At 32.1% G+C, this 20,582-nt stretch overlaps 1 protein-coding gene across 2 annotated transcripts in view; it reads right to left on the bottom strand.

Annotated features, from left to right (window-relative positions):
- Positions 1 to 20,582, bottom strand: part of LOC144851900 (uncharacterized) — a 68,389-nt gene that overhangs the window by 16,198 nt on the left and 31,609 nt on the right. For both annotated transcript variants that reach the window (XM_078709556.1, XM_078709555.1), the window contains exons 12-14: positions 18,591 to 18,751; positions 12,982 to 13,122; positions 3,808 to 3,889 (exon numbers count right to left, since the gene is read on the bottom strand). In XM_078709556.1, coding sequence (XP_078565682.1) covers positions 3,808 to 3,889; positions 12,982 to 13,122; positions 18,591 to 18,751 — 384 coding nt within the window. The remainder of the gene's footprint in view (positions 1 to 3,807; positions 3,890 to 12,981; positions 13,123 to 18,590; positions 18,752 to 20,582) is intronic.

Here is a 20,582-nt window from a genome sequence, read left to right as displayed (position 1 = left end):
GAATTTCACAAGTGGACTTCTTTTTAGATGAAATCAACCAAATACTATGGGCTTTTATAGCAAAGAGTTTATTGTCTCATTAAGTTCTTGCTTAGCATAAATAGCGACTGTTATTAGATAGTAAACACAATACACATTAAGAGTACTTTTATCATCACCATGCAAGTACTGAACCGCAATAACTAGCGGAACGAATGTTGCCACGAGGCACAAACGTTTAAGCACGATTATAATTGAAATTAAGTTGATGACAAATCACATTGTCCAGCCAATTAGCATTCACATATTTGATAATATACCTTATTTATTACCTTATTTATAGTTTAAGAACAAACTTGAGAATCTTTATTATGCAAGTTAAAATCATTAATTATTGGTAGTAAATTTTATAACACTCTTTGTAATTTTTTTTTGAAAAAGATTGAAATTCATATTGACCAGATTGGTAGAGTATATAATTTTAGAAGTACCAAAGAGGTGGGGTCATTCATTCTACCCACAGTCCCTGTCTACCGACACTTATGCCTCTTATGAAAGCGAGTAACTGTTTAAATATGGCAGCAAAAAAGTATAAAATAGAGTACGATGACTAAGCTACTGTTGTCCCTAAACAAACGTTTCTAATCTTGCCAGTTGTTAATTTTCTGTAATTTCCTTGAAATAAAAAAAGAGTTGAAATTTTTATAAAATGTTGAAAGAGACAATAAGTTGCAATAACTTTTAACAAGAATAATGTAGAGGAATATTCAACTTGTTGAAATATCATTGAATTATTAATTAATTGAATTAACAAGTTATTCCTTTTATTGAAGGTTATATCCTGCTTATAGCGTATTATGGACAAACACATACTTACTTAACTTAACTTAAACTTAAAAAAGAGAATTTTTTTTGTAACAATGTTCTTAAAAGGAAACCTTCCTCATAAGTTCATGATGAATTGAAAACGATATTTTTAAATTAACAAAGATCGGGAAAAAAGTATTGTACAATTAATTTGTTACTTTCTAGAAAAGCTTTTTACAACAGCGTATTCAACAATTAATTCCTCCTCTTTCCTCCTCCTTTTGAAAGTTAAAATGAAATTGTAAACTACTTTTTGACAGATTATTAATACTGTACTGTATGTCAGTCAGCATTCAAACAATCCTGAATCTAATCCTGAATCCTCCCCTTTTAAAAATGGTACCAATACTGTCAACTATCCCCAAAACACTCTAGTCTGGCTTAAAATGTCTTTTATTTAAAAAAAAAAAGATTTTAGAATTAAGTAAAAGGGTTTGGCTCTGACATTGAAGACTAAGCAAAAATTAATTAGTTTTAGGATCAAGTCATTAATTATATTTTTAATTTTTGGCCTTGATCAATTAAAGCTATGAAAATAATATTTCCTAAGTTCTCTTACTCAGGGTCAAAATGAAGGGGTGAAATAGGGGGTTAAGATTTGCAATTGAAGTGAAAGTAAATATTAAGATCTAATCTTATGTAACAGTTTATTAAGGAGCAGGCAAAAGAAGGAAACAGGGGGAGTGGGTGAGCCAATTAAATAGATGAGAGGTGGATGTAAAGGCTGAAAGAAAGAAACAGTTTAATGTACAATGTACAAATCACCAGATTTTAACCACAAATTAATATCTTTTAAAAATGTTATGTAAATGTTCATCTGGTTTGTACACAACTAGCTCGTGTGCACTTTAAAGAACCTAGTACATCTTTCGAGACGAGTAGGGGGTTACCCCGGTGTATTAGTACATCACAGCCACTGATCACCAACTGGGCCCTCTGGGAGACCAGTCTTTGACTGAAGAGGTCGCCCAGTATAAAAATAAACAAACAAACAAACAAAATCTAATAAGAAACAATGCATAATGAAATAAATTGTTGTAGTGGATATTGAACCAATATTAGCTATGTATAAACAAACTGATACTAGTTAGTTTCTTCTCATCACAGAGACCAATAAACACCAACTGATGGCACTTAAGTGAATTGGGACAGACAATAGGATAATGCAGCCAAACGCACAATGTAACAATTTATTAGTTTACTTTACATGACTGGGAAAGTGAGATGTTTCATTTTATTTTGACGTAAACATTGAACGACATTGGAATTTTGACCACCCGAAACATTATGTTACAAATTATTTACCATACATGATGAAAAGGTCTATAAACAATGCTCATCTTCCTACCACACACACGGTTCTTACATAAGACTTGAACTAGAAACTTGAAATGACATCACACCTACTGCACCAACTGACCGACCAATTAAAAACTCTAGAAAAACTTGTCACATGGATAGAGGAAATTTGTGTCACCAGTACGAACAAATAACATTTTTAAAGTTTAATCAAATTGTAGGAGTTCATGGAAAGGTGTGTTACCAATACGAATCAATAACTTAAAAAAAACTTTAAAAAAATAATCGTAGAGGAGTTCAAATGAACTTTTGGACAAATAAAAGCCATTGACATCTGTCTCTGAAGAATGTTGCTATAGCAACCATAAGCCAAAGGAAATAGACTTTATCAGTTTGATAATCTTAAAAGGTCAAATAGTCATGGTGGATTTCAAAGGCAGGAAAGATATGATGATGGTGGCATAAGTATACCTGCCACAGCCTCCTTAAAAAAGGTACAAAATTCAAACATGGACTAAATCGAACAATCAAATACAAGATAAGTTGATTAGGTTTCCAATTCGCCGATTTTAACACATTTTGCATTTTTTTACAGCACCTACAGCTACAATTCTTTTAAACAACTTTTTTTATTATGATTGGTCGACTTTACAATGTTGAAGGCTTTAAGAGATCTGAATTTCTCTATTATCTCCTTCATTATACAAATTTCTCTTAACATTTTATGGCAGAAAATAGAAACAAAGTAATTCTCTCTCATTAGAAAACAAGTATTTTACTAAAAAAAACGATTCACCTCCTTTTAAGTGCTGAAGTTCATTAACAATAAGTTAGACAAAACTTCCAAAATAGAGGGCAGCAAACACAATATGTTAAGCAAATTGTAAATGCATTTTGATTGGCCAACTATTATTAATTGATATCCTTTTAAAAGGAAACTACTCATTAGCAACTAAGAGAGTATGACCATAAACTGATCTGTACCTGCCAAATCTTTTAACAATTACGAATACATAACAGGTTTTGGCTTTAGTAGTATAATGTTATCATTATGCATTAAAAGGGGTACAGGCATTGAAAGGGTTAACTGTAATTTGCCCTAAAATATATTTTAACCTCTCCATTAAAAAAAAACAAAAACCGTTGAAATGCAGCCTATAAATAAATTTTGAAATTCACAATTTTATAATGAAAAAAGAAAACACAATTTCAAAATTTTGTACACAGGCCCCAGAACTATAATAATAATATTCATTCATTCATCTTTTATTTCGGAAAAAAATAATTCTCCATAGCTCAAGAACAAATTAGTGTTATTAGTTATTATAACCAGCAAGTGATATAAGAGTTATAAAAATGTATTATACATTAATTATAAAGCTTCTGTGCTTTGTTTATAAATAATGGGATTGATTAATTTGTATTTCAGATAAAAAAAAAACGTTTTGTAGCGAATGCTTTATGCAATAATATTAAAAAGAACGCAAAGATTTGATTTCAGAGGTTCACTGCTGCTCTGTTTATCTTACACAAGGACTCGTATATAATAATAATAAGTTGGCATGTAATAATCTCAGTGGCCAGATACAGTCTAGAGGCTAGAGACTCTGGGATAACCCTCTGAACTAGTTCTCAAAATCAACGAAACAACACAATACATACCGCTAATGTGGCAACTGGGTCGGTCTGATCAGCAAATGTATTTAGAACTTTTCCGTCAGATATCCGAGTTATCTTGATCAACCTAAGGGACAAAACGAGAGCATAATAATATTAAATTAGTTTACTTGAAATGCCAGAGCATTTAATATATTTCAACAGCCAACAGGCTTGCATCCAATCACGTGAATTAGACACTTAGGATGTTAAAATTTTAGTATAGTATGGAAAGATAGGGTTCAATTGAATTAGCAATTACATGACCTCATGGGAGTCCAATCTGTACTAAATTTTTGTATTCACACATTTATACATTTGTATTTTCTAAGGATAGATCTCTATTTTTTGCACACAAAATATCTGTAGTTTTTCTGCAGATTAATACTGTACTCCATTTTTAATGTGTTCAAAAGAATTAGTTTTATAATAGAAGCTAAATGTTGAAGCTAGCCAATTTTATGTAATTTTATTTTCATTAAAATCATCAAGTATTATTACATAGGGAAATGAGGATTAGGCCCTGACACTGACAGCAATGAGCAGCACCATAGTCTTGTGAATATGTACAATACTATAAACAAACCTCTCTTTATGCAGATATCATTTTTTAGAGTATTTTCACAAGAAATGTACTAAAGTAGATGACGAGTATGCAATTATATAGTAACAAGTAAACAGAAATAGTCACATTGTCCTGATAAGTTGAAGCTACAGTAGTACCTACAGAAGCTACAGTACTTACCTACAAAAGCTACAGTACTACCTACAAAAGCTACAGTACTACCTACAGAAGCTACAGTACTACCTACAGAAGCTACAGTACACCTACAGAAGCTACAGTACTACCTACAGAAGCTACAGTACTACCTACAGAAGCTACAGTACTACCTACAGAAGCTACAGTACTACCTACAGAAGCTACAGTACTACCTATAGAAGCTACAGTACTACCTACAGAAGCTACAGTACTACCTACAGAAGCTACAGTACTACCTACAGAAGCTACAGTACACCTACAGAAGCTACAGTACTACCTACAGAAGCTACAGTACTACCTACAGAAGCTACAGTACTACCTACAGAAGCTACAGTACTACCTACAGAAGCTACAGTACTACCTATAGAAGCTACAGTACTACCTACAGAAGCTACAGTACTACCTACAGAAGCTACAGTACTACCTACAAAAGCTACAGTACTACCTACAAAAGCTACAGTACTACCTACAAAATCTGTACAGTACACCTACAAAAGCTACAGTTAGTACTACCTACAGAAACTACAGTACACCTACAGAAGCTACAGTACAACCTACAGAAGCTACAGTACAACCTACAGAAGCTACTGTACCTACAGAAGCTACAGTACTACCTACAGAAGCTACAGTACACCTACAGAAGCTACAGTACTACCTACAGAAGCTACAGTACTACCTACAGAAGCTCAGTACTACCTACAGAAGCTACAGTACAACCTACAGAAGCTACAGTACTACCTACAGAAGCTACAGTACTACCTACAGAAGCTACAGTACACCTACAGAAGCTACAGTACACCTACAGAAGCTACAGTACTACTGTACCTACAGAAGCTACAGTACTACCTACAGAAGCTACAGTACACCTACAGAAGCTACAGTACTACTTACAGAAGCTACAGTACACCTACAGAAGCTACAGTACTACCTACAGAAGCTACAGTACTACCTACAGAAGCTACAGTACACCTACAGAAGCTACAGTACACCTACAGAAGCTACAGTACACCTATAGAAGCTACAGTACTACTGTACTTACAGAAGCTACAGTACACCTACAAAAGCTACAGTACTACCTACAGAAGCTACAGTACACCTACAGAAGCTACAGTACTACCTACAGAAGCTTCAGTACTACCTACAGAAGCTTCAGTACACATACAGAAGCTTCAGTACACATACAGAAGCTACAGTACTACCTACAGAAGCTACAGTACTACCTACAGAAGCTACAGTACACCTACAGAAGCTACAGTACTACCTACAGAAGCTACAGTACTACCTACAGAAGCTACAGTACTACCTACAGAAGCTACAGTACTACCTACAGAAGCTACAGTACTACCTACAGAAGCTACAGTACTACCTACAGAAGCTACAGTACTACCTACAGAAGCTACAGTACTACCTACAGAAGCTACAGTACTACCTACAAAAGCTACAGTACTACCTACAAAAGCTACAGTACTACCTACAGAAGCTACAGTACTACCTACAGAAGCTACAGTACTACCTACAAAAGCTACAGTACTACCTACAGAAGCTACAGTACTACCTACAGAAGCTACAGTACTACCTACAGAAGCTACAGTACACCTACAGAAGCTACAGTACACCTACAGAAGCTACAATACTACCTACAAAAGCTACAGTACTACCTACAGAAGCTACAGTACTACCTACAGAAGCTACAGTACACCTACAGAAGCTACAGTACTACCTACAGAAGCTACAGTACTACCTACAGAAGCTACAGTACTACCTACAGAAGCTACAGTACTACCTACAGAAGCTACAGTACACCTACAGAAGCTACAGTACTACCTACAGAAGCTACAGTACTACCTACAGAAGCTACAGTACTACCTACAGAAGCTACAGTACTACCTACAGAAGCTACAGTACTACCTACAGAAGCTACAGTACTACCTAGAGATACAAAGCTACTTTCACATACGATATGTAACTGCTCTTGGCAAGTTAAGTGAATTTTAATCAAATACAAACACTTTTTTATGTGGTTTAGGAAGCAAATATGAGGCGATTATGAAAGAAAATTCTTTGTTTTTAAATTAACAAGCTAAGAAATTTGAATCCAGGGGCTTGCTGAAATTGACAAACATACCTTTCTGTTTTGTATAAACCTATTAGCGTACACGAGCTAAGAGAGTTGATATTAAAGAGAAATTTTGAGATAAGTTTAATCGGTGGGAGGCAATTAGGAAAAGCAAATTTCTTTTGTAGTTAAAATCAAGGTGTTTTCAAGATTGACCCAAGGTGAGTTTACAAAATGCAATGGTTTTTTTTTAAACTGTCAAACTTTCGCTATGTGCTATTTTTGAGGTCACACAGATTATACAGAACCGCCTTTGTTTAATTAGATGGATTAGTTTGATCTTATTGACGTAATAAGCGGTTTTAATATTTCAGGTTTTTGTTCTACATTGGGGCATACTGTATGTCAATAATATAATCAGCAAAGGTAATCTATACTAGCAGTCTGGATTTTATTTTACTTCTGAAACGGACAATACGGTTTTAATATTATACCCATTTCACAGAGATCACAACATAAAAAGTTGTAACACATAATACTGCAATATCTTAGTTATAAAGTTATTTTTACTGTGTTCACACATTCATTCTCAAACTTTTGGGGAAAAATCTGGCTGAAATAAAGAAATGACACATTTGATGATGTAATTTTATATTATTAGATCTAATAAATCTTGAAATGAATGAATTAACTTATAAATTATACTACACCAATCAACATAGGACATTTTTGTTTCAAAAAGTTTAGCATGATTTTTGTATTTATTTTCCATATTACCATTCAGATTTTTAATAAAATCAAATCTTTATATATATATATTATTGTACTGATGGTTGCCCGAAAGCTCTGCTAACTTTTCTGGCTGTTTTACTTTATCGTTTTGATTTAGCTTTTCACTTTTTTTTGTGTATCTCCATTGAGATCCAGCCACTGATACCCACAGCATTGTCATTTTTTCAGTAATTTGCCTTTGGATTTATATATATATACATGGATGTACATGGAAAAATCACAAATATAAACATTCATAACAACAACATAAATTTGATAAAATTACATTTTACAAAATAAAAACATCTCAAACAACCAACTGTTCTGTCTTACTTGTTTAGAACATTTTTTACTTAATTACACCGGTGTAGAAATTAAAGGTAAGAAGTATTCAGGTTGTTGCACTTTCAACAAAAATATTCTAATTTCATTATAGACCACAATTAACTGGCAAATTACACAGGAAAAGTCTTAACGGACATTTTGCAGATTACTCTTTCATTCAGGTACTATCAAAGATAGGAATTCCCAAACATCGCCTATGTCAAGGCCGTTTTAATAATGCTGTTTACCTGTTTTTACAAAGAGCCTACTTTTACTTAAAAAGGTCTATCACGTCTGTTTGATTTGCAATGACCTGCGACCTAGGAAGTAGTTATGTCATGTTACTTCATTGTGCACATTCATTTGACAGACTCCTTCTCTAGGTCCTAGCCGGCACAGCACCCCCTAAATGTAGTTAAACACTTCATTTTAAAATTGTAGGCACTCTGCCCTTCTATTTTAGAATCCGACAATGGCCAATGATTCGTAGGCCCTAGGAATTGAAAGGTCTTCTATTTCAAATATCCATGGTCAAATTTTACTACTGATCGATTTCTAGAAAGAATGTCTATATCATTTTTTACAGTACATGTAAATAAAAGCACTGATTATACACACATATTCTAAAGCTTGGTTCCCACTAGGACACAACGAAAGTGAAAAAAATGATCAGTTGACCAATCACAAGCAACAGTTTGGACGATCCATCATCCTGGTCAACTCACTTGCGTTATGCTTACATCCTTGCGTTGCACCCTAATGGGAACCATGTTTTAAATCCTACCTGTGGTGAGAAAATTAAGAACAAAAATAAACATGTAATGTACATTGAAGATTTGTCGCATTTGTGCATCAAAGATTTCTCAATGGCCACAGATGGGCTGAACAGGTCAGTTTTACAGGATTGTGGAATAACACAGCCTATAGAGGATGCTTATTGCTTTTGTGCCAACCTTCACTAATTACATAAAACTATGGTCTATGCATTTAAGTTTGACTTAAGACATTAATTGATAGCTTCCTGAACTGATAGTTAATTTATGGTATTGGGTATGTTATTGGTTTCCTTTGGGTAAATTAAATTTCGAGTTTAGATTAATTGATTAGTTCTTACTGCCAAATTCTATTCAACTGCCATCAGTTGAACCCTAGCCAATCTACTTTCTTTATATGGTAGGTAGCATATGACACTTATATAGAACTTTTCCAAAGCATAGGAAAAAAGCTGACAGGTCAATCTTTATTTATCAGCTTGAGGAACCTTATGTTTCAGTTAAGTAAGCCTACGTACAAAAAACTTTTTTCAAAAATTAAGAATATTGAACACCTGGTCATATAAAAAAAAATAGTAAACATATATGTATACATTTTGAATACAATTTTCTTAATACATGAAGGAAAAGTGAACTTAGAAAACGTTTCGTGCGTTGTCAAACATACTCTTTCAATGTAATGTCAGCGATGTAATAAGAAAATTTCATGCAAAATACATATATACCAAAACAGACGAGGAAAGATGCTTTGAATATAATTATTAATATAAAATATGACAATCTCTGCTGGGAAATTGGGGTGAAAATTGAAAGCCTCATTCTGGCTATGGCTTTGCTAATACTAAACATTCAATGAAAGATGGAAAATATCTTTCTAAATAAAGTTGTCAGGCTTTGGTGAGATCTTGGTGAGAACAATTGAGAATAAAGTAATAAAGTTCATATTAAGCTCAGAAACAGCCCGGAGGCTGGATAAACTATAACAAATGTGCCTGGTGTTAAAGAATAGACATCAACACATTCTGTATGTGAACGCACATCATCACCAGATTGGATAAACTGTGCACACATTAAAATAAAACAAATTCAACTGCAGGTTTACAGTTAGTACATTCAAATTCCTATTTTTAAATTGAATTAATTGACCATTTCTTAAAGGCAAATCAATTAATTTCCAGCGATAAATCACCTTCGGTTGAACCCATCTCTTAATTAATGCTAACTATATCTACTCTCTAAAACTATGAAGGCCCTACTAATGCATACTCTGAAATAAGACCTTCCCCAAAAAAAAATATATGTTGGACTAGCACCAAGAGTAAGCATGTAATATAATGTATAATTTTCATTATAAAATACCACTTGGAAATTGGTAAGCATGTACTATACTGTATATTTTTCTGAATAAAATACCACTTGGAAATTGGAATTAAAGAATCAGCAAGCTTGGATAAAAAAAAGATTTATATCTTACTTCAACTGAACCGAGGTAAACTTTTCTTGCAACACTATATCAATCTTTTTTTGTATTTAATAGTAGGAGTTGATTTACTACTAAGTCCACATTATGGAACTTAATTTAATGTTATAAACATATTGATATTGTTCTGGTTTTCTCATCATGTTTTATTTATCACTTTTTACTTCACAATATTGTAATAGTTTTTTAAGACCTTTACATTTAAGTAAGATGAGATGAATATAAACTATAGTCTTCATTTCCAAGATTTTGAACTCAAGTAACAAATGGGTGAATAAAAGACCTGTTGAAAAACACACAAGAATTGGGTTGCCGCAAATTGGTATTACATATGTTGTCAGTGAGAGCAATTTCAATAGAGGGCTCACATCAGAATGAATTATTCCTTTGAAACAGATGGCTGACAGGTGAACCTTTGGACAAGAACAGACTAAGGGTATGTTCAGACTCACGGCGTTAAGGTTGCGTTATGTAAGCGGCGTACATATTTTTGTGTCTGAACTAGTTCGCGGAATAGCATTAGGGGGCTGTTATGCAGCAGGAGAGGGTAGATTTAATAAAAATAGCAAAAAACAATGTAAACTGTAATGCGTTTGTCATGAATGTATGCATATAGTTCTATCTGCTTAGACCGGAGAATCAGAGCGTTTTACGCAAGGCATTGGAATGTTGCGTTAGATAACAAACCTACTGCCGTGAGTCTGAACATACCCTTACTCTCTCTCATGGAATGGTACATGGTAGTTGAAATGGAGTAGGACACAGGACAGAAACACAATGAAAGCTTGCATTGTAATCAGATAAGAATATTGATAGAAAAGCTGAGAACATCTTGATGTTACAGTCTAATCAACCATCTTTTGGTTAAAGAATGTTATATAGTTTATCCTCGTTTACTATGCAGAATCTAATTTTGACTATTCCAAGGATCCCTGTGCTGCCACCACCTAACAGCGCTCTGTAATAGAGTAACTCTCTCTACCGAAAGATGCACTGGGTTCTTTAAATTTCCAACAGGCCAGATGTTATGTGGTGTTTTGTTTAATTATCACCTTCCAAATGAAAATATTCAAACAAAATGCAAATAATGTTTCAGATAAAAGATGAAAAAAAACTTTATTTCATTGCCGTTTCCTGAGGTTACAGATAATTATGATCTTTGGCAATGAATAAACATAGTAGCCTTTGTATTTATAAATGTTCTATTTAGTAGAACAGTTTACAGCTGAATTCATAAAACATGGCATTCCAATATTTTCCTTTGAGTATTTATCTTAATGTAAGCCGACAGTTTTATGAGCTAAGACAATAACATTGATTTGGCAATTTCTTTCTACTTTCCTAATGCATTACACCTTCTATGCTGTTTACATTTTAAGACTTAAAGGGGAAGGCTAACAAGAATCTTGTTACATGCACAAGGAAACTTATTTTTCATTTAGGATGTTTGAGTTTTTAGAAATCTGCTTGAATTTTTTTGCTAGATGTTCCGACTCTTGTAGGTCGTTTATTAGCTTACATATTATATTTGCAAATAAATAAAGAATAAATCTGAAAGATTATCATTTGTGGAAAGAGGCATACTGTATCATTCACATAATTGGGTTGCTTTCCCCACCTTTATTCTTTCTTTCCCTTATCCTATTATAGTCGTACTAAGATGCTAAAATAACTGGGAAACAAGGATACATGACATGAGAAATCATACGATACATGGAACATTGGGAATTTCCAAGAGTTTTATTTAAGACTATTACTTTAACTAACTACCATTGATATATGACCAGTTGTAAATATCTTGAAGATCTTAAAAGAGATCATTGTGTGTATAATTCAGGCAATTAATATTAAATTTCACAGTTCAATTGCAATAAATGAAGACGTACTGTTTTTGATTTATGATACGACTGGAAAAAGTTTTGATACAATCATAGAATAATTTAGCTTTTCTCCATCAACGCCTTTACAGCAGCACTGTCTGGGTCAAAAGGTCACAAGGATTACGATATTTTGAGATCAAGTCATCTGTATTGAATTATTAATACTCCCCCATTCTTTTTTCAGAAATAAAGTGTCAACTATTGCAAAAAAACCCATATTGTTTACAAAGTGGCACAGTAGCTTGGGTTTCCTTTAAATCCAAGAAGGGTGGGTTCAATGATGGCTTTGTACCAGGAATGTTCTTGTGTAGTGTTGTCAGGGCAAGACTGAGATGTATAATCTCACTCAAAAACATGTTTACAGATTTTTGATGGATCAATTTGCCACTGAACTTGAGCAATCATGAAGACACCAAGATCTGTTTTTACCAGAATATAGAATAAATTGATGGGTTTCCAACTTGCTCAAATTAATGTTTCCTTTCAAGTACATTACGGAGAAGACACTCTGGCTCCAGACGTACCACTTATTGGTACAAACACTCATATATACTGACTTCAACAAGAAAACTAAGTTTAATCTTATAAAAGTTAAGTTTAAGTGTATGAAACATTCCCATGATAAATTATGATTAAAAAGTACATTGCAGGTAAAAATGTCAATTTTAATTGTAAAACATCAAATTATTTTATTTTCTTTCACTGAAACATTCAAAATGGAGCACATTGGTGAGACAAAATCTGTCAAGAACCACTATTGCCAAAGGGCGTGTATATCAAAAGAAAAAAAAATATGTTGGATTAATTTCATTAATATATATGTTAGGCTTACTTTTTTTCAGAGTATCTGGTATGAAAATGTGATTTCAAGGAAAAAATATATTTAACATTTTAGTTTAGATAAATTTATTTGCATCATTATGGTTTCAAGATAAGAGTAAAAGATGGTCCTTAAAAAAAATTAAATTTTTAAAAATATCAGACTAAATGTCAGCATTTTTAATTTAATTTTAGGATATGCCCAACTATTAGTTTATCAAAGAGTTGAAAAATATTTTCCATTTAGGTAATTACTGCATTATACTATGATTTTACTGCAGTAACAGCAGGAGAACATGACCTAGTTAAATACTTACCCATCTGTTGAACCAGATATGACATTTTCACCATCAATAGCAAGACATGTGACTGATTTAGCATGAGTCGTCAATGTTCGTAAAAACTTAAAATCTTCCAAACACCAAAGTCTAATTGTTGTGTCGTATGACCCAGTTACCCTTTAACAAATTAAAAAAAAAAAATTGGTTAAAGCAGATTTCACTAATGCCAAGTTTTCTTTCACACAAGACAGGTAAAATTGGCATTTACATAGATAGTAAGTACAAGTAGGCCTAATGCAGGCAGTACTAAACTGAATACATAAGGTAGGCACTCTTTTGGTTACCAACTTTCAAAAGGTGATTTTAAAAAATAAATTAACCCCGAAAATAATGATTCAATTTATTTTAATCAATCAGCAAGTATTAGACATTTATAATATTTCTTTAAATAACATTTTACTCATTTTAAAAGACAGTTAGAAGTACAATACTAATTGAAGCGAATGACCGAGAAAATCCTGGATTGGAAGGAGCTACTGGAAAAACCAACATAAATTAGTACAAAAACATGTGTCACGAAAAACTATATCACACATTCTCAAGTTTTGGCAACCACATTAAGTATGACATCAGCGTAAATAGCGGTAAGTTCTTTTGATTTATACGTCAAAATGCAACAGATGTAAAACTCACAAAAACTCTGTATGAAGGAATACATTGTATAAATACTATTGACCATTTGTTAGTAATCATTTATATTAGGCTTTTACAAGGGTTAATGCTCTCTTGGGGAGGGGTGAAGAAAGATAAATTTTGGTACTTTTCACCCATATAATACTCCCCAGAGGAGGGGAAGTGATTGAATGGTTCCTGTACTTTTTTACCTACTTCACAACTCTCTAAGGAGAGATGTTTGAATAAATTTGAGGTAATCATTTTATAAACATGAACATAACTCATAGCTATCAACAAAATGTTATTTACAAGTAAAATCATATTAAGAAACATTTTTCTATTCAGCAGTAAAATATTATATTTCATAAAGACGTACACACTAAGCTCTTGTATTCGGTGGCCATTTTTTTTTTTATCACACACGGAGGCTTTGTAAGGAATCCGGAATAGGCCCCAGACTATTAATTAACTTGTAATACAGTATTAGTACAGTTTACTGATATTTTTTCAATCAAACCTTAAAAAAAAGAGAGAATCAATTTATAAAGCGAGAGGAACTTGAACAAACTTGAGTTCAATGTAAACTAAATTACTAATTTAGAAGAAATTAAGTTCAATGTGAACCAAATTACTAATTTAGAAGACATTAAGTTCAATGTGAACCAAGACACTAAACGGAAGAACTTCATTCAATATGACGCAAGACTACTAATTGGGAAAAATAATCATATATGTCAATCATTCGCTACCTCCGTGATAACCACACTCAACTTTAGTAAATATTGGATCATAAATGTCCAATAAAATAGAAAACACTTTGATATGGCATTCCTGTTTAAAGTGCATTCACAATGATTTACTAATTTTAAGTGGTTCCGGAAAGATAAATAAAACTGAGTACTGTACAATGATTTGAACTTAAGTAACCTACATTAATATAAAATATATTATATTTCCTATTTGTGTTTTTTTACTGTAGTTTAAATATCATCATTAAATTTTGTAGAGATGAAAATATGCATTAAAGTAAGTAAACTTGAATTAAACATTATAAAAAAAAATTGTAATTGAAGGTTTTTGAAGGTTTGAAATTCATTAATGCTATTAAAATTGGATTTGGAAAACTGGACTGTCCATTACCAAAAGATTTAAGTATGTTTTCTTTGTTGGTAGACTTACCAGTGACCAATGGATCATTTCGAAATTACTTTAGTTACTCGAGCGAGTGAGTGGCCGAGTGGTTAAGACAACTGTGGAACCGTAATTACGTAGCCATAACATCGGCAAGGGTTCTAGGCTCACTCGCTCCATGGTTCTGCTATGAGCCGTAGGTCCAGTGTGCACATCTAGCTCATGTGCACTTTAAAGAACCTAGTACATCTTTTGTGAAAAGTAGGAGGTTACCCCGGTGTACTAGTACACACACACACAGCCACTGTCACACCACTGCCACTTAAATATAAGTACAGTATAAAGATGATAATATATACAATACTGAAAAAGTTTAGCATATATTTCACAAGCGAGGCCTCCATATCAAAGATGTTTTTCAATATTTGTTCTTCAAATCTTATTTTTGAGTCCTAAAGCTAAAAACCACACTGACAACAGGATTTCCTTTAAGTTTTTAAACTTTCACGATTCAGTTTTGGCGGATATAATTCAATATCGCATGTTCATCTAATTTTATGAACAAATAGGAAATTGAAATAAACATTTAAATGAAGAAATTAAATGATGCATGTCAAATATTATGATTTCAAATATATTTCAAAAATAATGATTTTATTTTGTTGACATATTGGAAGCTAAATTCTTCATTAAAAAGGAGTATTTTATTTTAGAATTTGGAGAATATAAATACAAATACTACTAAAATTCAAAGTACTATTCTATAGACATACTTCTACATTAGTACTTTCTATGAATGGATGGCTAGTTGGTAAGAAGAACGTCAGTTGGTCAAACCCAATAGGCCTACCGATTTGATTTCAGTAAAATACTTCACACAAGTCAACAAAAAAATAAAAATTGGAAAATAGAAAGATTATTCAATCACACCTGCTAACATAACAACAATGTAGTAGGGTATCTGTGGTTAAGTAAAATAAAACATTAATTAAATGTAAAAAGGAAAGAGAAACCACTTCCTCTTGTTAAAAACATTAATTTGTATTCAATGTCAAAAAATAAGTAAATGTTGTTTCTTATTATTATGTAAAAATCACTTTTACACTTACAACAGAATTGTTGTTTTTCACTTTCTAACAAATTATTCTAGTGAAAAGGCAAAAAGTATGCGTTGTGAGAAACCCACTTCCCTTGAATTCAACCAATCAATTAATTTTATTCTATCATTTAAAGTAATGGCCAAACAAAAATAATAAAGTGATAAAGAAATAATCATATTCTTTGCTATTGTTTTTATTTATTTATACTGGGCGACCTCTTCAGTCAAAGACTGATCTCTCAGAGGGCCCAGTTATGCTCAGTGGCTGTGATGTACTAGTACTCCGGGGTAACCCCCTACTCGTCTCGAAAGATGTACTAGGTTCTTTAAAGTGCACATGAGCTAGATGTGTACATTGGACCTACGGTTTATAGTCAACTGAATGTTGAAGTCGTTTCCAGAGTTGCTGAAGAATAGAACTTGGAAAGCCATAAACACCAACCATCTTTAAGGACATAGCTCATGATGAAGAAAAAAAAGAAGATGTAGACAAAGACAACCAAGAAAGAAAAAAAGAAACAATGATAAATAGATATTTTTCTACTACCCAATTTCTTTTGTTTTCTGTAGGATATTACAATATTTATCGCCTTAAAAGTAATGAAATGATAAAATTAAGATCTTCTAGAAAATATGTGACAAACCCACTTCCTTGGATGCATACTGAGAAAGCAATATACAGTAGCACATGACAGGATATTTTAAATAAAAGTTAATGACGGAACTTACAAAGAAGACATGAACAAGATTAATAGATCATTATCACTACAAAACAATCTATGAAAAAAAAAATCCTTGAGACATTATTAATAGTTGAAACAAAGTATGAAAAAAAAAACCTTTTTGAGACAGAATTATTTGTGGGTGCGAGGCCGAGTCGGCAGGATTCTGACAGCGTTGTTGTGATTCTGAGAAGCTTCTGTTTGAATCGCTTTACAACGGAAGAATAAACGCTGCTACCGACTTGTCATAGCATCATCCCGTCTATCAAATAATTACAAATGCTGCTTAGCTTGGCTTAATAATTGATATGTATAGGCTTATGTTGATGCTATCAAAATAAGCCCTGTCCATCATATCGGTTGAAATGCTGTTTAAATCAGTGGATTAGTTATATTTAAGTTCTGGTTTTTGTCATTTTAAGACAACTTTTTTATTATTTGTTAATGGATACTTAAATGGATACGAGAAAGAGTTCAATGCTGGCAAATTAGATTAGAAATTGACAAACCAATTGTAATTGATTTTATCTATAAAATCTTATGATCATCATAAGAGTAATGGTCATCACCAAACAAGTATCAATTTAAGGACAAAAAATAAACATAATACTGTATTTTAGCTTTGTTATAAGAAAAGAAATTGAGTTGGGTTATCACTGTTTTGTTTAGATTCGTTCATTCAATAAATTCTCCACACATATAAAAAAACATATAATAATAATAGTTCGATAGTAATTAAAAAGCATAGTATGTGTGGAAGGAAGCCTAAAAAACGCTATGCTTAGGCTCCGAGAAATAAGCCAAGTAGAGTAGCAAAAGTTGCTATTATAGAATAACCAAGTTGTATTGGAAATCACGATTTTGTGTATTTAGTTGGAAGTTGGCAATAGATAAATAACCTTATATTAAGGGATTTGAAGAATATCAACAAAAATCACAAGCCCTTAACCCTACAAAAAAATGTCCATTGATATTAAAAGGTTTTTACTACAAAACAATGTTTTTAGCAGTCTAATGTTATCCTTATGTTTAGCAATGAATGCATTGTGTCAGTAACAAAAGGTGATTGACACTTTCTTTAATTATTTTTTCGTTTATGTTTCTTAAACCTTGAAAATATAAATATTTTAATTTTATTAAATTAAAAATAGATCAAGGCTATCATTGACATCAAATTAAATTAATGATATTTGTTGTTCATTTTATTTAAAACTGTATGTAATGTACGCTTTCTAAATATAGTTGTTGTCCTCATTCAAATACATTACTATTCTCTTAATTGAAAATGATCGTTTAAATATGTTTTCTTCTTTTTAGATGTCATCATTTATTATAAAACATCAAAATCAATTATGTTTCAACATTAACAAGTTGACAAACAATTGCACTATTGAACTTATCATTTTAGCCTTTAACTTTTTATGTTTAACATGATCAATAAAAACATGATTTTCCTAATTGCAAAACATCTCAATCATGACATATTAATAGAACTGAGTTCCGATATCTTACTAAACATTCAGAAGAACACAAACTTTTCTATCTTTCGTTTAAATTCAATCAAGGACTATAATTTTGTTATTTATTCGATGTGGCGATACTGTGAAAACATATTTTTCAATGTAGCTACAAAGAAAAGATAGCCCGAAGTACTGTAACTGGTTTTCTAGAATATTTGGTTTTCTGAAATCCATTTCAAATTGTAGAAAAGGATTTGGGAGATTTTTACCTAACAATTTCTTTCAAACTTAGTTTTTCAGGAAGTAAGTTTCAAGAAAAATAAATTGTTAATCTACAATTTTCACTTGGAAAAAGCCCATTTGTATGGTGCCCTCTAGAGATTAAAAAATAAAACTTTAATTGTAAACATTATTAAATATTACCATAGAGATATTTTAGTTCACTACTGTATAATATCTCTATGATAATATTGATAAATATTTCAACCAGTAAATGAACAATATCGGTCTACCCAAAAACTGAAGTTCGATTGTAACAATTTTTTAACAAATACTTACAAATATTTCAAACCAATAAGTTGAAGAGCAGAAACAACATCAGTGTGTCCAACAAGAATGGCTATTTGGATAAACTTGATGACGTCCCAAATAATGACCGTTGTGTCCCATGACCCGCTGAGTATCCATCGGTCATTGAACGCAAGGCATCTCACGCCACCCTTTAATAAAAAAACAAATTTAATCAGTACATTTATTGTTTTGTGCTGGTAGTATTCATACACAAAACAACAACTCATTCAAAGTACGGTAATCATCAATTACAAGTCTATAGCTTTTTATTCAATATTACCTAAAACAAATACAGTAATTTATTGAGTATATTACTACGTTTGTTTGTTTCTATAATGTCTCCAATTTTCAACTTATTGTCCTGAATTTTTAACAGACCACCTAAGCTTATTCAAATCAGGGAAGAGTAAAATCCCTGTTCAAATCAACAGTTTTCTTCAATATGGGCCGTATATTAAGTAGCACGCCCCCTGTTGTTTACTTTATTTTTATGTCGACGAATATTGATTAATTAAAACCATACAACGCAAATCATTAAAAACAAATTGACATAATTATAATTCTAGATTAAGAGACAGACAGAAAACAATCAACAATTTGTCAGTCAGATGTTGAAAATATTATTCAGACTGTTTTTGTCATCACTATCAGTTCCCAGACGTTCCGGTCATTTAGTTTTTTCGAGGTCAAGTGTCATATTCATTTCTAATATTAATGAAATTGATTTTTCGCAGAGTTTGTCTTGGTATGATAAGTGGATTGTTTTTCTTACTTTCTATGGATTTTCTTACATGTTTTGGCATGATCTTCAATGTAATCTGTGTTTTGTAATTGTTTTTTTGAAAATTAATTTTAGAAAATTACAATTGTTAAATCAAAATTTAAAAAACTTAAATCATTTCAATATTTATAATATTTACATTATATGAAGTGAAGCTGTAGCTTGGTGGTTAACGTGTTTGCCTTCCAATCACAGGTTCCAGGGTTGTAACTCACGACAATTTCAACTCCACTCCATATGCCTCAAATGAGACTTTATAAGCACATTAATTTATAGTTTATCCATCCTATAATTGGTGAGTTGCTCGCTGTTGGATGCGTATGAAATTTTAAATATATATACAGCACCTGAAGATTGAGGTATTCCTTATGAAACAGCCTGTAGTGCATTAAAATGTTCAACTAGCAACTTTGACTATTTATATTCTGCTCTGCTTTACATCGAGCACTTTTGCCTACATGACCTGCTATATATAACCTCTATAGTCCACATATGGGTAATTTTTAGCTTTTCATTGGGACCTATTTATTAATTTAATTTTAATGTAAACATTTGCTATTGGAGGAAATAGACATGTAAACTTAATGCGATTTAACAAGACTTAGTAGAAACCAATATGATTATAAATCAACTTAAATTTAAACCCCTGTTGTCGATAAATAATAATCCATCCATGATCGGAATAGGATAGGGAATTCAGTCATCAAAGCATTGACCAGAACTTAAATAAAAATTATTTTGGGAATATTATGGGTGATTCATGTTGACTAATTTTACAATTCAAAACGATACAATCTGGTTATTACATAATACAAATTGGGAAGCGAGGTGGGATGGGAGGTTTATTGGTTAGGACCTCTGGGAAGAGGAATGTACTTTTTATATTTGTTGTCACAAGTGGTCACTTTTTTGTAGAATATTAAGCCATGATTTTAAAGGAATTAGAAAAAAAGAACTTCTTTGATGGTAGGTTTTTTAATGAAGTCACTGCTTGTGTAAATACAGTCTACGGTCATTACCATGAACGTAGACTGTTATTGTCTAGATACTTCAATTATTTGTCGCATTATAATATTTAAACATAATTATTCTATAAATTAAAAACATATTCAACATGAAATGAGGCGTTATTTTGAGTGAGAGGTGAGATTGGACTCTAGGGAAAACGTGAGGTGAGATTGGATTCTAGGGAAAACGTG

Source organism: Antedon bifida, chromosome 9 (assembly GCF_963402885.1).
Source record: "Antedon bifida chromosome 9, ecAntBifi1.1, whole genome shotgun sequence".
Taxonomy (NCBI): Eukaryota; Metazoa; Echinodermata; class Crinoidea; order Comatulida; family Antedonidae; genus Antedon; species Antedon bifida.
The sequence above is the reverse complement of the archived record's forward strand: the minus strand, read 5'-3'. Positions and strand labels throughout refer to the sequence as shown.